Genomic DNA, 15,537 nt, shown 5'->3' with positions numbered 1-15,537 from the left:
AGTGGAGTTGCTCAGCGTGGTTGCAGGCTCTCAGGCTGATGCCCTCTGCACCCCACGATTCCTGGAAGAATCCCTTCAGTGTGCCAGGCTCCTTGCGGGTCACAAGCTGCCCAGGGTTAGGCCGTAGGCCCCTCCGCCCTCTGGGACCGACTCCAACAGACTCCCAGCGGAACCCCTTCTTCAGTGTGACACCCGCTCTCAGGGACCATGAGCACCCTGTCTTGGGAAGAACTCATTCAGTGTCAGCCTCCTCAGGGGTCACTTGTTCCTGGGGGTTGGGCTCTCGGCCCCTCCACCTTCTGGGACCGACTCCAACAGATTCCCAGGAGTAACCCCTCCTCGGGTGTGACACCCCCTCTCGAGGACCACAACCGCAGTTGCTTGGGTTCGGCCGCAGGCCCCTCCGCCTTGGGGAGCTGCACCTCCCTGCCCGTCAGCACACCTGGGTCTCACAGGCCCCACTTCTTCCGGGGCCCCGGTCACTTACTACTGGATGCTCCATCCTCGGGGTGCAGAACATCCCACTCCTGACACCAGTGTGATGGGGTTCTGGGGTCCCCCAAGCTCTGCACCCTGTCCGCAGGCAGGAGAGTCTCTCACTCAGCAGGAAAACAGCAGGTTTATTCGCCGACAGGACGCAGCGTCGTACAGAGGAGTCAGTGCAGCCGGCAGAGACAGCCAGTCCCATCCATGTTGGGGAGAGAAGGCCCCAGGGGGCCCCCAGAGCTGGGGCCTTGCCCCCTCCTTTGTCTCTCTCTCTCTCCCCGCCCAGACTCACTGCTTCCAACTCCCAGTTCCAATTCAAACCCCTCAGGCTCCACCTCCCCCTTTGTCTGCAGTACAAAGGTGTTACCTGGTCGTCAGGGTTACCCCAGCAGGAGCCTCACACCCTCTGTGAGCCCCACACACACACACAGGTATCCGCCACTCCATCACACCTTGTCCTTGGGCTCCCTCTGTAACATAAGTGCCACGCAACGTACCCCGGGGCTGGTAGGGGAGCCAGGGGAACAAGAGAGTTTCTCTAGTGGGGCTGTCATGTTCTGCAAGGGAGGTTTCCTCTGTGGATTGTCTTCAGCCCCACCCTTTGCCTCCCTGTGCAGACGGGTGGGGCTCACCCGACTCTGGTGGCAACAGGATCTCTCTGCGACCGCCCAGAGACACACGGGAGCCTGTCCATGTCTGTCTGCCAGGCAGGTGCCCAGGGGCGGTCCCAGAGCCCACTCACACCAGCCAGTCCGTGGGCAATGGCCGGGACCCCAAGGCAGGGGGGACACGGGTGGTCAGACCCGTTTGTCCCACACGTGGAATGAGTGTGATGTATTGCACACCACTCCCTGTTGCACGTCCCTCGTATGTTGGTGAACATAACAAAATCCATGTGGTGGGACTGGCCCTCAGGGCTGGGGCAGAGGGCTGGGGTGCAGGGGGTGGGGGCTTTCGCTGGGGTTCAGGCTCAGCTGTGGGGCCAGAGATGGTGGTTTGGGTGCTGGCTGCCCTGGAGCTATGGAGGGGAGAGATCTCCCCCCGGCTCTGTCTCCCCACAACAGCGCCTGGGCTGGGGGAAGAGGCACCTCTCCCAGCGCGGCAGATCTGGGCTGGTGGAGAGACGTCACTTCCCACCCCAGCCCTGAGCACCTGCTCAGCGCTTCGTAGGCTGCTGAGTGGCTGTGCAGAGCAGGGGGAGCTTAGGGTGCTGCTTGGTGGGCTCGCGAGGCTATCTATCAGGGAGCAGTTCTTAATGGTTCTCAATCCTGCTGGAAAAGTCTAACAAGTGGGGTTCCGCAGGGGTCTGTGTGAGGACCGGTTCTGTTCAATATCTTCATCAATGATTTAGATATTGGCATGGAAAGTACGCTTGTTATGTTTGCAGATGATCCCAAGCTGGGAGGGGTTGCAACTGCTTTGGAGGATAGGGGCATAATTCAAAGTGTTCTGGATAAATTGGAGAAATGGTCTGAGGTAAACAGGAGGAAGTTTAAGAAGGACAAATGCAAAGTGCTCCACTTGGGAAGGAACAATCAGTTTCACACATACAGAATGGGGAGAGACTGTTTAGGAATGACTACAGCAGAAAGAGATCTAGAGGTTATCGTGGACCACAAGCTAAACATGAGTCAACAGTGTGATGCTGTTGCAAAAAAAGCAAACCTGATTCTGGGATGCATTACCAGGTGTGTTGTGAACAAGACACGAGAAGTCATTCTCCCGCTCTGCTCTGCGCTGGTTAGGCCTCAGCTGGAGTCTTGTGTCCAGTTCTGGGCACCGCAGTTCAAGAAAGATGAGGAGAAATTAGAGAGGGTCCAGAAAAGAGCAACAAGAATGATTAAAGGGCTAGAGAATGTGACCTATGAAGAAAGGCTGAAAGAATTGGCCTTGTTCAGTTTGGAAAAGAGAAGATTGAGGGGAGACATGATAGTTGTTTTCAGGTATCTAAAAGGGAGTCATAAGGAGGAGGGAGAAAACTTATTCTTCTTGGCCTCTGAGGATAGAATAAGAGGCAATGGGCTTAAACTGCAGCAAGGGAGGGTTAGTTTGGACATTAGGGAAAAGTTCCTAACTGTCAGGGGGTCAAACACTGGAATAAGTTGCCGGGGGAGGTTGTGGAATCTCCATCTCTGGAGATATTTAAGAACAGGTTAGATAGATGTCTGTCAGGGATGGTTCAGACAGTACTTGGTCCTGCCATTGGGGCAGGGGGCTGGACTCGATGGCCTGTCGAGGTCCCTTCCAGTCCGAGTGTTCTATGATCCTGTGCCTACCAGTCTCTGCAAGGCCCTGCTCTGCAGGGCGGCCTGCTCGACAGACGTGGTGACGCGTCTGGGCGATGAGCCGCCTGTCCGTGGGATGCTGGAGATGCTTCATGCTCTCTGAGTGGCTGGCCTGTGAGGCTCTGCTGCTGGGTCCTGCCCTTCCAGACCTGGCTGAGCCAGGCCCTCAGCCTCTGGCCTGTCGTCCTCAGAGTCGTGCCCATCGTGGAGATTCCTCTTGATCTCAGCGGGCTTTGCATCAAACCCAGACGCCAGCGGCCGCCCGTGTCTGTGCTCACCAGCCTCCATCCAGCCAAGCAGGAGCCGAAGGCAGTGGCATCTGCGGTCCTGTGTTGGCTTGTTTAGAAGAGGTCTTGGTCTCATGCATCAGGGCCGTGCACCCCTGGGAAGCAGGGAAAAACAGGACAGCTCCAAAGCAGAGCAGAGAGCAGTGGCTGCTGGAGCCCTGCCGCACAGATGTGGGCTCTCCTTCCCCATTCCCCAAGCCCGGGGTGGCACCGGCACCACAGAAGTCAGGGTGGTAGCAGGGCACTAATCTGCTGGGCACAGTGATTGTGATGAGTGTCGGTTTTCACACTGTCATCCTTAGTTCTGTATTGATGCTGGCGTATCACTGCCTTTAGGGACAGATGCCCGGCCAGCAGCTGCTGCGCTCTGTTCTGCTTTGGATCTGGGTGTCCGGCCAGCAGCTGCTGCGCTCTGTTCTGCTTTGGATCTGGGTGTCCAGCCAGCAGCTGCTGTGCTCTGTTCTGCTTTGGATCTGGGTGTCCGGCCAGCGGCCGCTGCGCTCTGTTCTGCTTTGGATCTGGGTGTCCAGCCAGCAGCTGCTGCGCTCTGTTCTGCTTTGGAGTTGGCTGTCCGGCCAGCGGCCGCTGCGCTCTGTTCTGCTTTGGAGTTGGGTGTCCGGCCAGCGGCCGCTGCGCTCTGTTCTGCTTTGGAGTTGGGTGTCCGGCCAGCGGCCGCTGCGCTCTGTTCTGCTTTGGAGTTGGGTGTCCGGCCAGTGGCCGCTGCGCTCTGTTCTGCTTTGGAGCTGGGTGTCCCGCCAGCAGCTGCTGTGCTCTGTTCTGCTTTGGATCTGGGTGTCCGGCCAGCGGCCGCTGCGCTCTGTTCTGCTTTGGAGTTGGGTGTCCGGCCAGTGGCCGCTGCGCTCTGTTCTGCTTTGGAGCTGGGTGTCCCGCCAGCAGCTGCTGCGCTCTGTTCTGCTTTGGAGTTGGCTGTCCGGCCAGCGGCCGCTGCGCTCTGTTCTGCTTTGGATCTGGGTGTCTGGCCAGCAGCTACTGTGCTCTGTTCTGCTTTGGATCTGGGTGTCCGGCCAGCAGCTGCTGTGCTCTGTTCTGCTTTGGAGCTGGGTGTCTGGCCAGCGGCTGCTGCGCTCTGTTCTGCTTTGGATCTGGGTGTCCGGCCAGCAGCTGCTGCGCTCTGTTCTGCTTTGGAGTTGGCTGTCCGGCCAGCGGCCGCTGCGCTCTGTTCTGCTTTGGAGTTGGGTGTCTGGCCAGTGGCCGCTTCGCTCTGTTCTGCTTTGGATCTGGGTGTCCGGCCAGCAGCTGCTGCGCTCTGTTCTGCTTTGGAGCTGGGTGTCCGGCCAGAAGCTGCTGCTCTCTGTTCCAGGTGGGGCTGGGTGATGGTGTAAGCCCTTGGGAGCAAAGGTCCCTGTCTGATAAGCTTGGGAACCGCTGCCCTAGTTCTTTGTGCACTTCATCTTGGAAAATTTTGAATAGAAACTGAGATAGACTGGAGCAGCAGGCAGGCCAGCTGGGCTGAGATAGCGTCTCACCAGCCTGGTGAGGGTGGGCTTCCTGAGGTTCGGGGCAGGGACCTGCTGAGTCGGCCCTGGTTGCTGCAGACGAGGGTGCAAGAGAAAGGAAGTGATGTTTCTGATGGGCCTGACAGATGCTGCTCTCTGGCTGTGGAGCAGGGCTGGGTCTGTTAGACAAAGCACGTCCTCTCCTTGTGCGCTGCTGGGGAGGATGGGAAGTACCCAGGGACGTCCAGCCTTTGGGAGAGACCCCGCGAAGTCTTTAACGAAGCAGACAGGATTTGGGGAGGCAGCTGGGGCTTCCCCTGGCCTTATGGGAGCTTCTCTGGCTAGTGGAGTATGATGGATGGGCGGTGGGCAGGCAGGCAGGCAGGCATCCTTTGGGCTGGGTTGCCCAGCCTCTGCCTCACAGCCCAGAGCTACGTCATTATTAAAGAGCTAATGTTTGGATGTGCTGAGCCCCGATCTGCCCCCTCCAGCTGGAATCGGCGGTGGCCTCTCGGCCAAATGGGCCCGGGCGTTTATTTTGGTCATTGACGAAGTTCCCGTCGCCCCCGGGCGTCCGGACTTTGCGCATTTAAAACCAAATCAATATGCAAAAAGCAGATTTGGCAGCGCCTCCCACCTCTGCAGCCCCACGCCCCAGGTCTGCCCGGCAGAGGAGGCTGCAGCCGGGGGGCGGGAGGTGGTCCCGGCAGAGAGCCCTGCGGCGTGGTTGGTGGCAAGCAGACTCCAGGGGACTCCTTGCCAGGCCGGCGGGATCGAAGCGGAGGGCTTGCTCATAGCCGGTGGCGGGGGGAGGGTCCCGCTCTCTGTTATTCCTCCAGGAATGGGCCTTTAACGTCGCGCTGGCCGCCATGCATGGGAACGCCACCTCGGGCCAAGCGGAGCTGCGCAAGGCTGCCTGCAGGAGGGAGAGACGCACGCCCCTTCACACCCCTTTCGCTTAACTCTCCCCTGCCTCCTCCTTCCTTCCCCCTTCCTCCTCTCTGTTCAACCATTCTGGCTTGTCCCGCGTTCAGAGGAAGCCTTCGGATCTGCTCCTCGCTTGCAAACCACAACTGGAACCAGATGTGCAATAAAGCCGAGTGCGGGGCGGGAGGGAGGGCAGGCTGGGAAAGCTTGAGTCATCAATGGCTGGTTGTTTTCGGGGAGGCGGGCTGGGGTGGGGAGAGGGGCTGGCTTTGGGGGCTGCCGGCATGCGGGGTGGTTCCTCTCTGCCCGCGCAGCAAACCCCAAATTAACCTGCCTGCGACCGGCGGGTCCATCCGAGGGAAGAACCCTGCGCCTGACCCGGAGCGTGGGAGTTTCGAAGGGCTCTCTGCGGAGCCCTCGCTGGCGGCTGATTGACGGGGGCCTTAGTGACACCGGCTGGCACCCTGGGTCAGATGAACACCAGCAGCCGGGGAGCGTGGTGGCCGGGGACGAGGCCAGGCCGGCATCTCCCGCAGCAGCATTTTAGCACCGGGGGTGTGCGCCAGGTGTCCCGGAGAACGCAAGGGCTGAGTGCTGGAATGGTGAGATCCCGGCAGCGTGGGGTGGGGCCGGCGTTTGCTAAGTGGTGTCGGACGCATGTGGGGGAGGGGACAGGAAATCCCCACTGCGCGTTTCGACTCTGCCGTGAGTAGGAGAAATGCTCCTGATGTGGCCCTTGTGACCTTACTGCTGAGCACCTCCCAGCAAGTAACGGATTTATCCTCAGGGCATCCCGCGGAGGTTAGCCCCTCCTTTGGGGAAACTGAGGCACCGAATTACCTAGCCCGGGTCACAGAGGGAGCCTGGCAGAGCAGGGAATTCAACCCCAGGGTGTGACCCTAACCGCTGGGCCACCTTGCATGGCCCCAGGCTTGCACAGGCTGGGCAGAGTCTGCCACTGGCGGCCAGCAGGGTGCCAGAGAGTGCGGTGGAGTGGGTCACAATCGGCCGGGGCTGGCCGGGTGGGTCGGGAGCAGCGGTCTGCTGTCGCTGCAGGTCCTGCCTCCTCTGGGAACTCTGCCCTGGGCCTGGTAGGGCTTGGGTGGCCCCTGCCCGGGCGCTGGACTTGGACACTGGCCTGCAGCATTTGGCGGGTGTGGGTGCAGGGCTGCTCCGGAAGGGGCATGCTGGGGGCACAGTGCACTATGGGTTAGCGAGGCAGAGGAGCCAGTTCTCTGCACTTTCCAAGGGAGAGGCTGGCCCAGTGATCAGAGCACTAGGGGGCCCAGAGACCTGGGTTCAAGTCCCGGCTCTGGCGGAGGAGCCTTGTGACCTTGGGTGCGTCACTTAGTCTCTCTGTGCCTCATTTCCCCTCCGGCTGCCCAGGGCTGCGGTACTGGTGCATGAAGGAGGGGCGGCTCGGGCCCTGTGGCGATGGAGGCTTTGTGCGTGCAGGGCAAGCGGGTGGGGGCTCAGCTGGGGCAGGGCAGATCTACCCCCTGCAGCCCGAGGTCTCCCCTGGTGCTGGGCAGGGCCACACCCTCTTCCAGGTCTCAGCCACTTCTGCCGGTATTGCTGGTTTGCTCCTCCCCCCAGTGCCCGCGGACGTGCATGGCGCTGCCTTGCTCCCGTCCCCGGGGCGCAAGGCGGGAGGGGAAACCCTCACGCCCCTGTTCCCTTAGGCCTGCATGACTATGAAGTCAGCTGTCGCTCACAGGCCTGCGTGGCCGGGCTGGTAGCCCGAGGCCAGTGTCTCCTACCTGGGTCGCGTGGGTCCGAAGGGGGAGGCACGTCCGGCTGAATGGGCAGAACTAAGGGTTTCCTTCGAGGCGTCATGTCCAATGCGCCACCTTTCGCTTCCCCTGAGCCCCAGCTCTGGAACGTACCAGGCTGGGGGCTAACTTCTCGCGGGCTGTTTCTGGGGCGCTCGGAAGTGGCAGCGGGGAGGCGGGAGGCCGGGGGTGGAGACCCCCCTTTGGGGCGGTCGGCTTGGTCTGTGTGAGCCTAGTGCAAAGGGCTCCCCAGGAAGGCAGAGGGGGGAAAGGCGCGTCCCTGGCGGCACAGACTGCTCTGCTGTGTCCTGTCCTAGGGGTGACTGTGGGGGGCAGCGGACGGGTGGGAAAAGTACCCGGAAAGTTCCTTGAGTAAAAGTACAGCTGCTTGGAGGGGGGTATTTAAGTACGAGTCACTGGTGTTCACTCTGGAAAACTACTTGAGGAAAAGTACACACACACACACACACACACACACATCAAATCGTGCACAAACACACACATCAAAGTGCACACACACACGCCAAAGCGTGCGCACACACATCAAAGCTTGCAGAAACGCACACACACATCAAAGGGCGCATGCACACATCCAGTTGTACACAAACACACACATCAAGGTGCGCACACGTACGTCCAATCGTGCACACATACATCAAATCATGCACAAACACACACATCAAAGTGCACACACGTACGTCAAATCGTACACAAACACACACATCAAAGTGTGCACACACAAGTCCAATCATGCACAAACACACATCAAAGTGCACACACACATGTCACAGTGCACACACACATGTCAAATTGCACAAGCACACATGAAAGCACGCACACACGTCAAATCATGCACACACACCAGTGCGCACATACGTCAAATTGTGCACAAACACCCACGTCAAAGTGCGCGCACACGCGTGCATGCACGCGCACACACACATGTGAGAGCAACTGCACTTTAACTCCGGTCACTCTTGCGTACTGTTCCCACCCCTGGCAATCAAGCCCCGCAGGGAGGCGTCCGGGGCCCTCCCAGGGCGTGGGCCGGGACAGCACCCTCGTGGCAGGGGACAGGGTGGGGTGCAGCTGGGGGGAGATGCACTGTGCGGGGTTTGCAGCGGAGGATCACAACCTCCGGGCCATGCAAGAGCAAGGCCCTTGGCCCTGCTGGGGGTACGCGCCCCTCTCTGTGAGCTCAGGCACTGCCCCACTGCCAGCCACAGGCTCCCGGCTGGCCTTGGCGTCCCCTGCCCCGACGCTGCTGTCTGATCCCAGAGCCTGGGGCACAGGCGGGGGGAGACTGCAAACGCTGGGGGCCAGCAGCTTCCCCCGGCCCTGGTGCAGCTGAGATGCCAAACCCTCCGCTAAGGCCCAGACCCCCCCCACGCCTCCGTCTGTCTGCACAGGAGCCTTTGGAAAGAGGCCGGATGACCTCGCTGGCTGTTGTGTTTGACTCCCCCATCCTGCGCTCGCCCCCCCGGCACAGATGGGCTGGGTCTCTGGAGGCCAGGCCCGTTAAGGCTGGAGGGGGAGGCCCTGGCCGGCGGTGGCGGGCGTGTGTTATACTTGGCCGGCAGCGCCCAAGGAGGGAAAAAGGCCGTGCCGATGGGTTGGGGCTTGGGCGGGCGGGTGGGAAGGAAAAAGGCCCTGGCGCAGGCCTGGAAGCTTTCGCTCTGCACGCCAGTCTCCGCTTCTCCGGCTCACCCTGCCCAGGCGCTGCCTCGACCGCTGCCTCCGCCTGCCGGGATCCAGGCCCCCACCCGGTGCCTGGCGCTGTCTCTCTCGCGGGGGGGGGCTCTTTGATTTCTCACGCCCAGCCGCCAGCCTGCGCCCCAGCCCCACGCTGCTCCTGCCCCGCCCGCCCCACCGGCCCAGGCACCGCCAAAGGGGGACGCCCGGTCTGTGGATGTAGCCGGCTCGAGGGATGGATTTCGGGAGCGTCATGAGGCAGGTAAGAGCTGCTCCAAGCTTCTGCCGGAGGACCTCTGGGCGGGGGCATTGGCCCTGCTGGGGGGCAAGGGGCAGCCCGGGCTGGGATGCAGGGAGCGGCTGCCGGAGGAGATGGCGGGGACGGGACCCCAGCCTGATGTCGGCAGCTCCCTGGGGATCGCTCTGTGCCGCGATGTGACCCCCGGAAACCAGCCGCATTGTGGTGGGGGAACGGGGCCGTGTCCGTGTGCCCGCTGCATGCCACGGCTGTTGGGATCACGCGTGACGCCGGCGTGTCGAGCGGCCGGAGCTGCATCCCGCCCGTGGGTTCCCTTTGGGGCGCGCCGGGGAAATTCCCACGGGCGGCGTCTCTCACCTTTGCCCCAACTGGGGGGTCTGGTCTCCGGCGGGGGAGGGCAAGGGGGGCAGCAAAGCTGCAGCTGGGGGGTGGTCTGGCTGGAGCTGCTGGGGGAAGGCGGGGTGGACAGGGCCTGGCTGTTCTAGCGGTGAAGGTGTGGGTGTGACAGCCTGGGAGGACGGGTGAGCAGGGGAGGCAGTGGGTCGGGCTGAGAAGGATGTGCTGACTAAGAGGAGCAAAACCTTTCCTTGAGTGCCTGCGATGGGCCGCTGGGGTCCTGAGCCAGCCCCACCGCCCTGCGAGAGGTGCCAGCCCCGGGCGTTTCCAGGGCAAGGGGTCTGGGACAGCCCAGAGCGCCCGGGAGAGCCGAGGGTTAATGCATGCGGGGGGGACACCCCGTGTTGTCTTGGCTCCCAGGGGAGGTGAGCAATGGTTAATCCGGCAGGTTAATGAGTGCCGAGGTGGTGCCGGAGCCTGGGCTAGAGACGCAGGCTCCGGGGTTTGCCGGGGCCCTCTGCGCCGTGGCCGAGCAGCGCATGGGCTCAGTCCAGGAGAGAGTTAAGCAGAGCGGCTGCTCCCCAGCAGCTGTTTCTAGGCTTGGGCTGTGCCGTGTTCCTAGGAAAGGAAACAGCCTTCGCAGGCCTGGAAATGAACCAGGCACCCGCACGGGGGGGGGCGGGGGGGGGGGGACAAAGGGCTGGGTCGGAAACGCCTGATGGCCTGCTGCAGGAACCGAGGGGCTCCCCTCCTGCGGGGGGCTGGGTGCAAGGGGGACCGTGGAGCACCGGGGGGCCTGGCTGGGGCTGGCATGGCTGGGGGAAGAGGCCGGGCCAGGTAGAGGGATCCCTCGAGGCCCGCTGGTGGGAGAGGACGGGGCGTTGGTCTGATGTCCCTCACCGGCCGGCAGGCCTGTGAGGTGAGATGAGTTGAGGCGGTCTCAGCCAGACCCTGATGGACAGGGCACACCCGAGCCCCAGGGGCCAGGCCCTGCGGGGGCTGTGTAACACCCTGAGCAGGGGGGCCGGGGGTGCTCGTGTGCCCTGGCACTGCTGGGGCTGCTCCGAGGACTTCAGTCCCCTGGGCCTCACCCTGGCAGCTGGCACATGGCTCCCATGTGCCCCCAAAAGGGGCCCCCATCCCTGGGCTCGCCTGCTCCCAGGGGACTGACCTGGAGGGGCTCCCCTGCACCCCGAGCCAGCTCCCAGACTGGGCTCTGCACCCCGGGCGTCTCTGCCCCAGCGGGCCGGCCGGGGGCTGCTCTCTGGCCGGCTGGCGCAGCTGTCAGTGCTGGGGCTGCATGGGTGGAGCAGCGTTTCCCATGCTGCGTGCCAGAGAACTTCATGTACGCGGAGCGGGCGGGGGGCGGAGGTCACCGGGCCCCATGCTGCTGGGTGCTGAGCACTGTGCTCCGGGGAAGCGCTGGCCCCGTCAGGTGAACCTGGCTTGTGGCCTTTGCTCCCCGTCCCCGTTGGCTGGGGGTGCGTTGGCCTGAGGGAATCAGCAGGCGGCTGGGCGAATAAGTGAGCCAGTCAGCGCCGGTGGCTCCTGCACGGTGGGACTGGCTGTGCAGTTCGGTCCTCGCTTGGCCGGCACCCCCAGAGCCCGGGGAGAGCGGCTGCACCCTCCTGGGGCAGGACGGCGCTGGGCTGTGCCGGTGGGTGCGGGGATCACACTTGGGGTCCTGTGGCTGTTTTGTGGCTCGGCTTGGGCGGGGCAGGATGGCGCTGGGCCATGCTGGTGGGTGCGGGGATTGTGCTTGGGGTCCCGTGGCTGTTTCGTGGCTCGGCTGGGGCAGGGCAGGATGGCGCTGGGCCGTGCTGGTGGGTGTGGGGGTCGTGCTCAGGGTCCTCTGGCTGTTTCGTGGCTCAGCTGGGGCGGGGCAGGATGGCGCTGGGCCGTGCTGGTGGGTGTGGGGGTCGTGCTCAGGGTCCTGTGGCTGTTTCGTGGCTCGGCTGGGGCAGGGCAGGATGGCGCTGGGCCGTGCCGGTGGGTGTGGGGGTCGTGCTCGGGGTCCTGTGGCTGTTTCGTGGCTTGGCTGGGGCAGGGCAGGATGGCGCTGGGCCGTGCCGGTGGGTGTGGGGGTCGTGCTCGGGGTCCTGTGGCTGTTTCGTGGCTCGGCAGGGTCGTGGCAGGATGGTGCTGGGCCGTGCCGGTGGGTGCGGGGATTGTGCTTGGGGTCCCGTGGCTGTTTCGTGGCTCGGCTGGCACAGGGCAGGATGGCGCTGGGCCGTGCCGGTGGGTGTGGGGGTCGTGCTCGGGGTCCATTGGCTGTTTCGTGGCTCGGCTGGCACAGGGCAGGATGGCGCTGGGCCGTGCCGGTGGGTGTGGGGATCGTGCTCAGGGTCCTGTGGCTGTTTTGTGGCTCGGCAGGGTCGTGGCAGGATGGTGCTGGGCCGTGCTGGTGGGTGCGGGGATTGTGCTTGGGGTCCCGTGGCTGTTTCACGGCTCGGCTGGGACAGGGCAGGATGGTGCTGGGCCGTGCCGGTGGGTGTGGGGACCACGCTTGGGGTCCTGTGGCCGTTTCGTGGCAGTGCAGGGCCGTGGCAGGATGACTCGGCTGGCGCTGAGGGAGAACAGTCCCCTTCCAACCTGGGCACGTGGTGCAGCCGTGCTGAGCTGCAGCAGTTCCCACCCCGCGCTCTCCACGCCGAGTCCCTGAGCGTGTCTGCCGGGTCCCCAGCCCCTTCCCAAAGGCTGCCCGGGCAGGGCCATGACTGCACAGCGATCCCAGCTGCGGAGCTGCTCCGGGGCTCTGCCATCAAAGCCTTGGCCGGAGGCGCTGCTTTGCAGGCCGGGGTTGTGTGAAATCCACCCTGTGGGTCCCCCGGGCCCCAGCCTTTCTTTGCAGCCTCTCCAGTCCCCCCGGGCAGGCAGTGTCGTCGTGTGAGCGCCTCCTCTCCCGATCGGCCCCTTTCCCATCCCTGCGGCAGCGCCCTCGCCTGCTCCCTGGGTGACCTTCCGGCGTTTCCCACTGTGCCGTGGGAGCCAGGCGGTGGCCTCTGTTGAAGATAATTAAAGCCATGCTTCCTGGCTGCCTGGTCCATCTCCTCTACCCTCCAGCCCATCTTCCACTCCCCCAGCGGGCAGCCTTTCCCCCTGCACCCAGGGCCTCTCTCCTGGCCTGGGCAGGGCCCAGCCTGGAGCCCTTTGCTCTGCAGAGAGGCTGCTCCGTGCGGCAGGAGGCAGGCGGTAGGTGCATGCTGGGGAGCAGCCCCTCTGTTGGGGTCATGGGGAAAGCCCCAGGGAGGGGACGGGGCGGGCAGGTCTCTTGTGGGGGTGTGGCAGGGCTTCCCATGGCAGGCTGCTGGCAGCGCGAGGGCGCAGGGGGCAGCAGAAGCAGAACGCTGTTGGGTTTGCCCGGTGCCTCAGTTTCCCAGGGAGCTGCATTGCCTGTGTCGCTGCTGGACTGGGGGCGGGGGGCAGAGGCCTGCCTGCGAGCATCGGGCAGGGAGGGGCCCTTGGGTCTATCCATTCCCCCGAGTAAGCGGCTGAGAAGTCCCTGGGGGGTGGTCCTGCGGATGCCCCTTCCCGGGGGCGGAGGTTGATCTCCGCAGCTGGTGCTGGGGTCTGGGGTTACACCTCCCCGCATGGCCATGTGGCAGCTGCGAAGGGGCTGGCCCAGATCCCGCCAGAGTCGGCATGGGGCCAGGCCCCACAGGCAGCTCCAGCCTCCCCACCTGCCTGGAGGAGTTCCCAGGTCTCCGTCCAGTCTGTGGCCCCAGCCAGGTGGAGCCTGTGTTCCCAGGGCTGTGCTGTGGCCTGCGCTGCAGAGGAAACTCAAACAGAGCCCCTCTCTCTCCTGCCCAGCTGACGGGATGGGCCAGTGGGGTAGCTGAGGGCGAGGCCGTGGGGGAAGCCATGGTGTGCCTGGGGGCGGCAGCTGGAGCCAGGATGGGGACAACCCAGCGTCGCTCACCTGGGGCCACCGGCCATGGCACACACTGGGGACGTAGTGATGCTGCTGGCTGAGTCCTGCCCGCGCTCATGGGCCCGGGATCATTCTGCCGACAGGCTGGCTCGGCAGCCGAGGCAGATAGCAGGGCTAAGCCGGACCCCTGGGCCAGAGCCAAGCTGGGTGCAGTGCGCTCGGCCGTTCGCTGGCGCCTGGGAAACGTTGCCTTTTTAGGCCTTGGAGCTGAGGCGTTTCAGCCGCAAGCTCCTGTCCTAGCTGGGCTCCAAGCCCTTTCTCCGCCGGCGGCACCGGGGCTGGAGGCTGCCCCAGACCGGCCTGCCGGGGAGCTGTGCCTGTGTCACCGAAATGGGCGGGTGTGGCATTGTGGGGCTGTGGCCCCGGGAGTCGGGAAGGGAGCCCGTGTCCGAAAGACCTTCTCCCCCAGCGTGCTCCGCGAGCCGCGCCGTGTGGACGCCTGCTCTGCTTTAACCCGGGGCGATTTCGGCTTAGCTGCAGTCAGTCAGGAAGTGGTTTAAGCCAAGCTGCAGCCGGCCTCTCCGCGCACCGGGAAGGGAATATCGGCGCACGGGCTTGCTCCAGTTTGAGTTAAACCCATTTAGCCACAGGAGTGGAAATCATCCGTCCTGCGGGGCTTAGATGTTTGCACTGTGTGCATGGGGTGTGGGCGAGGGCGAGCAAACCAGGAGCAGAGGCCGGATCTGCCTGGAGCCCGCTGGGCCCCGCTCTGCCCTGAGATCGCAGGGCCGTCTGCGGGGCCGGCAGCTGATCAAAACAGTTTTGCAATCGCAATGTGCAGCGGGTGGGGAGCTGTAAACATGGACCCTTCCCTCTGCTGCTCCAATATAACAGCTTCCTGGGGCTCTGCTGAGAGGGTCCAAGCAGGGCCGGTTGCTGAGACAGGGCTACCGACAGCCCCAGCCTGGGGCCCGCCGCTCTCAGGTGCCAAACCCACCACGCCGAGCAGTGCCGTCGCCACGCTGGCCAGCCAGAGTTCCCCACACAAGCCCCCAGCCTCTCCAGCTTCCCTCGGGCCGCAGGCCCTCCCCTCCTCATACGCAGGAGAGGTTATGGGGCCAACCTCACCAAATCCGAACACGCTCTTCTGCCCCAAAGGCCCAGCCACGTGCCCAGGTCAGGGGGTACCTCAGATCTGACCCAATGAGCACGCTGGGCCCAGCCTTTTGCAGCTAAATCCACGGGGTTATTCGTGGAAAGAGAGAAAACACTGAGAGTAACATTGTTAAAGGAATCAAGTTACATACACCAGGGCCAAGTTCCTGGGGCAGACTTCTAGCACAGGCAAATTAATCTGCTGTCTTGTAAGTCTCCGGAATACACCCTTCATTCGGGTGGGCCGTCAATCCTCCCAGGCTCAGCTCAGAGCAGAGATGAGCTGGACAGCAGGCAAAGCTGGAGGAACCCTGGCGTCCTCTTTATTCCCTGGCCCACGTGGAGGGAATTCCATTGTTCGTGCTGTGTGAAAGCTCGTCCCAGATGGAGTTGGTCACGAGCAGGTCACCTGCCCACGTCTTTTTCTAGGCTGCAGCCACAGCCTTTCGCAGCGGGTTGTCCGCTATGGTCTCCCAGAAGCAAACATCAGAAATCCAAGTACACAGCCAACCCTCCTCGCTGCAGGTGCACGGAGGATGGTGCAGACGAGCGGCATAAACAGAAGCAGCGAAGCACCAGCTTTTCCGAGACACCTCGCTTGGCCCCTTTGCACAAAGCGTGGTGCAGAGATAGAACGGTGCTTGCAACCGTGTTTCGTACATTCATCTCAGAATCCAGTAACGTTACAGCTGCTTAGAGTGCCGAGTTCGGACACCGCAGCATCTGGTGAGGGCTGCTGAGAGAGAGTGCGGCGGACGGCAGGCGGGGAGGAGATATTAATGGCGGGGGGCACTTTCTAGTTTGGAAAGGCGATGGCGGGAGCTGACGGAGGGGTATGGAACAGGGCGTGGTACCCAGAAGGTCTGCGTGCCATGAGACCACTCAGTGCATGTCAACGGCCTGGCAAAGGAGCTGTCTGTGCGTACAGCCCCTAGCACATTGGGTCGCTGGCCCACGGTTGGGGTGCCGATGTGGCTCTGTGCCCCAGGGAGCAACTGAATCATCAGCTC

The 15,537-nt window shown here is 63.2% G+C and overlaps 1 protein-coding gene across 12 annotated transcripts in view; it reads left to right on the top strand.

The window, feature by feature from the left end:
• TNS1 (tensin 1) overlaps positions 1-15,537 on the top strand; it is a 245,809-nt gene that overhangs the window by 49,799 nt on the left and 180,473 nt on the right. For 2 of the 12 annotated variants that reach the window (XM_075001458.1, XM_075001453.1), the window contains exon 1: positions 8,823-9,168. The exons of 9 other annotated variants lie outside the window; for them this stretch is intronic. In XM_075001458.1, the coding sequence (XP_074857559.1) occupies positions 9,142-9,168 (27 nt within the window). In that variant the 5' untranslated portion in view covers positions 8,823-9,141. Of the gene's footprint in view, positions 1-5,900; positions 6,045-8,822; positions 9,169-15,537 lie in introns of those variants that run through there. One more of the 12 variants, XM_075001449.1, reaches the window with a different exon arrangement.

This window comes from Carettochelys insculpta, chromosome 8, assembly GCF_033958435.1.
Source record: "Carettochelys insculpta isolate YL-2023 chromosome 8, ASM3395843v1, whole genome shotgun sequence".
Classification (NCBI taxonomy): Eukaryota; Metazoa; Chordata; order Testudines; family Carettochelyidae; genus Carettochelys; species Carettochelys insculpta.
This window is presented reverse-complemented; position numbering and strand designations above follow the sequence as displayed.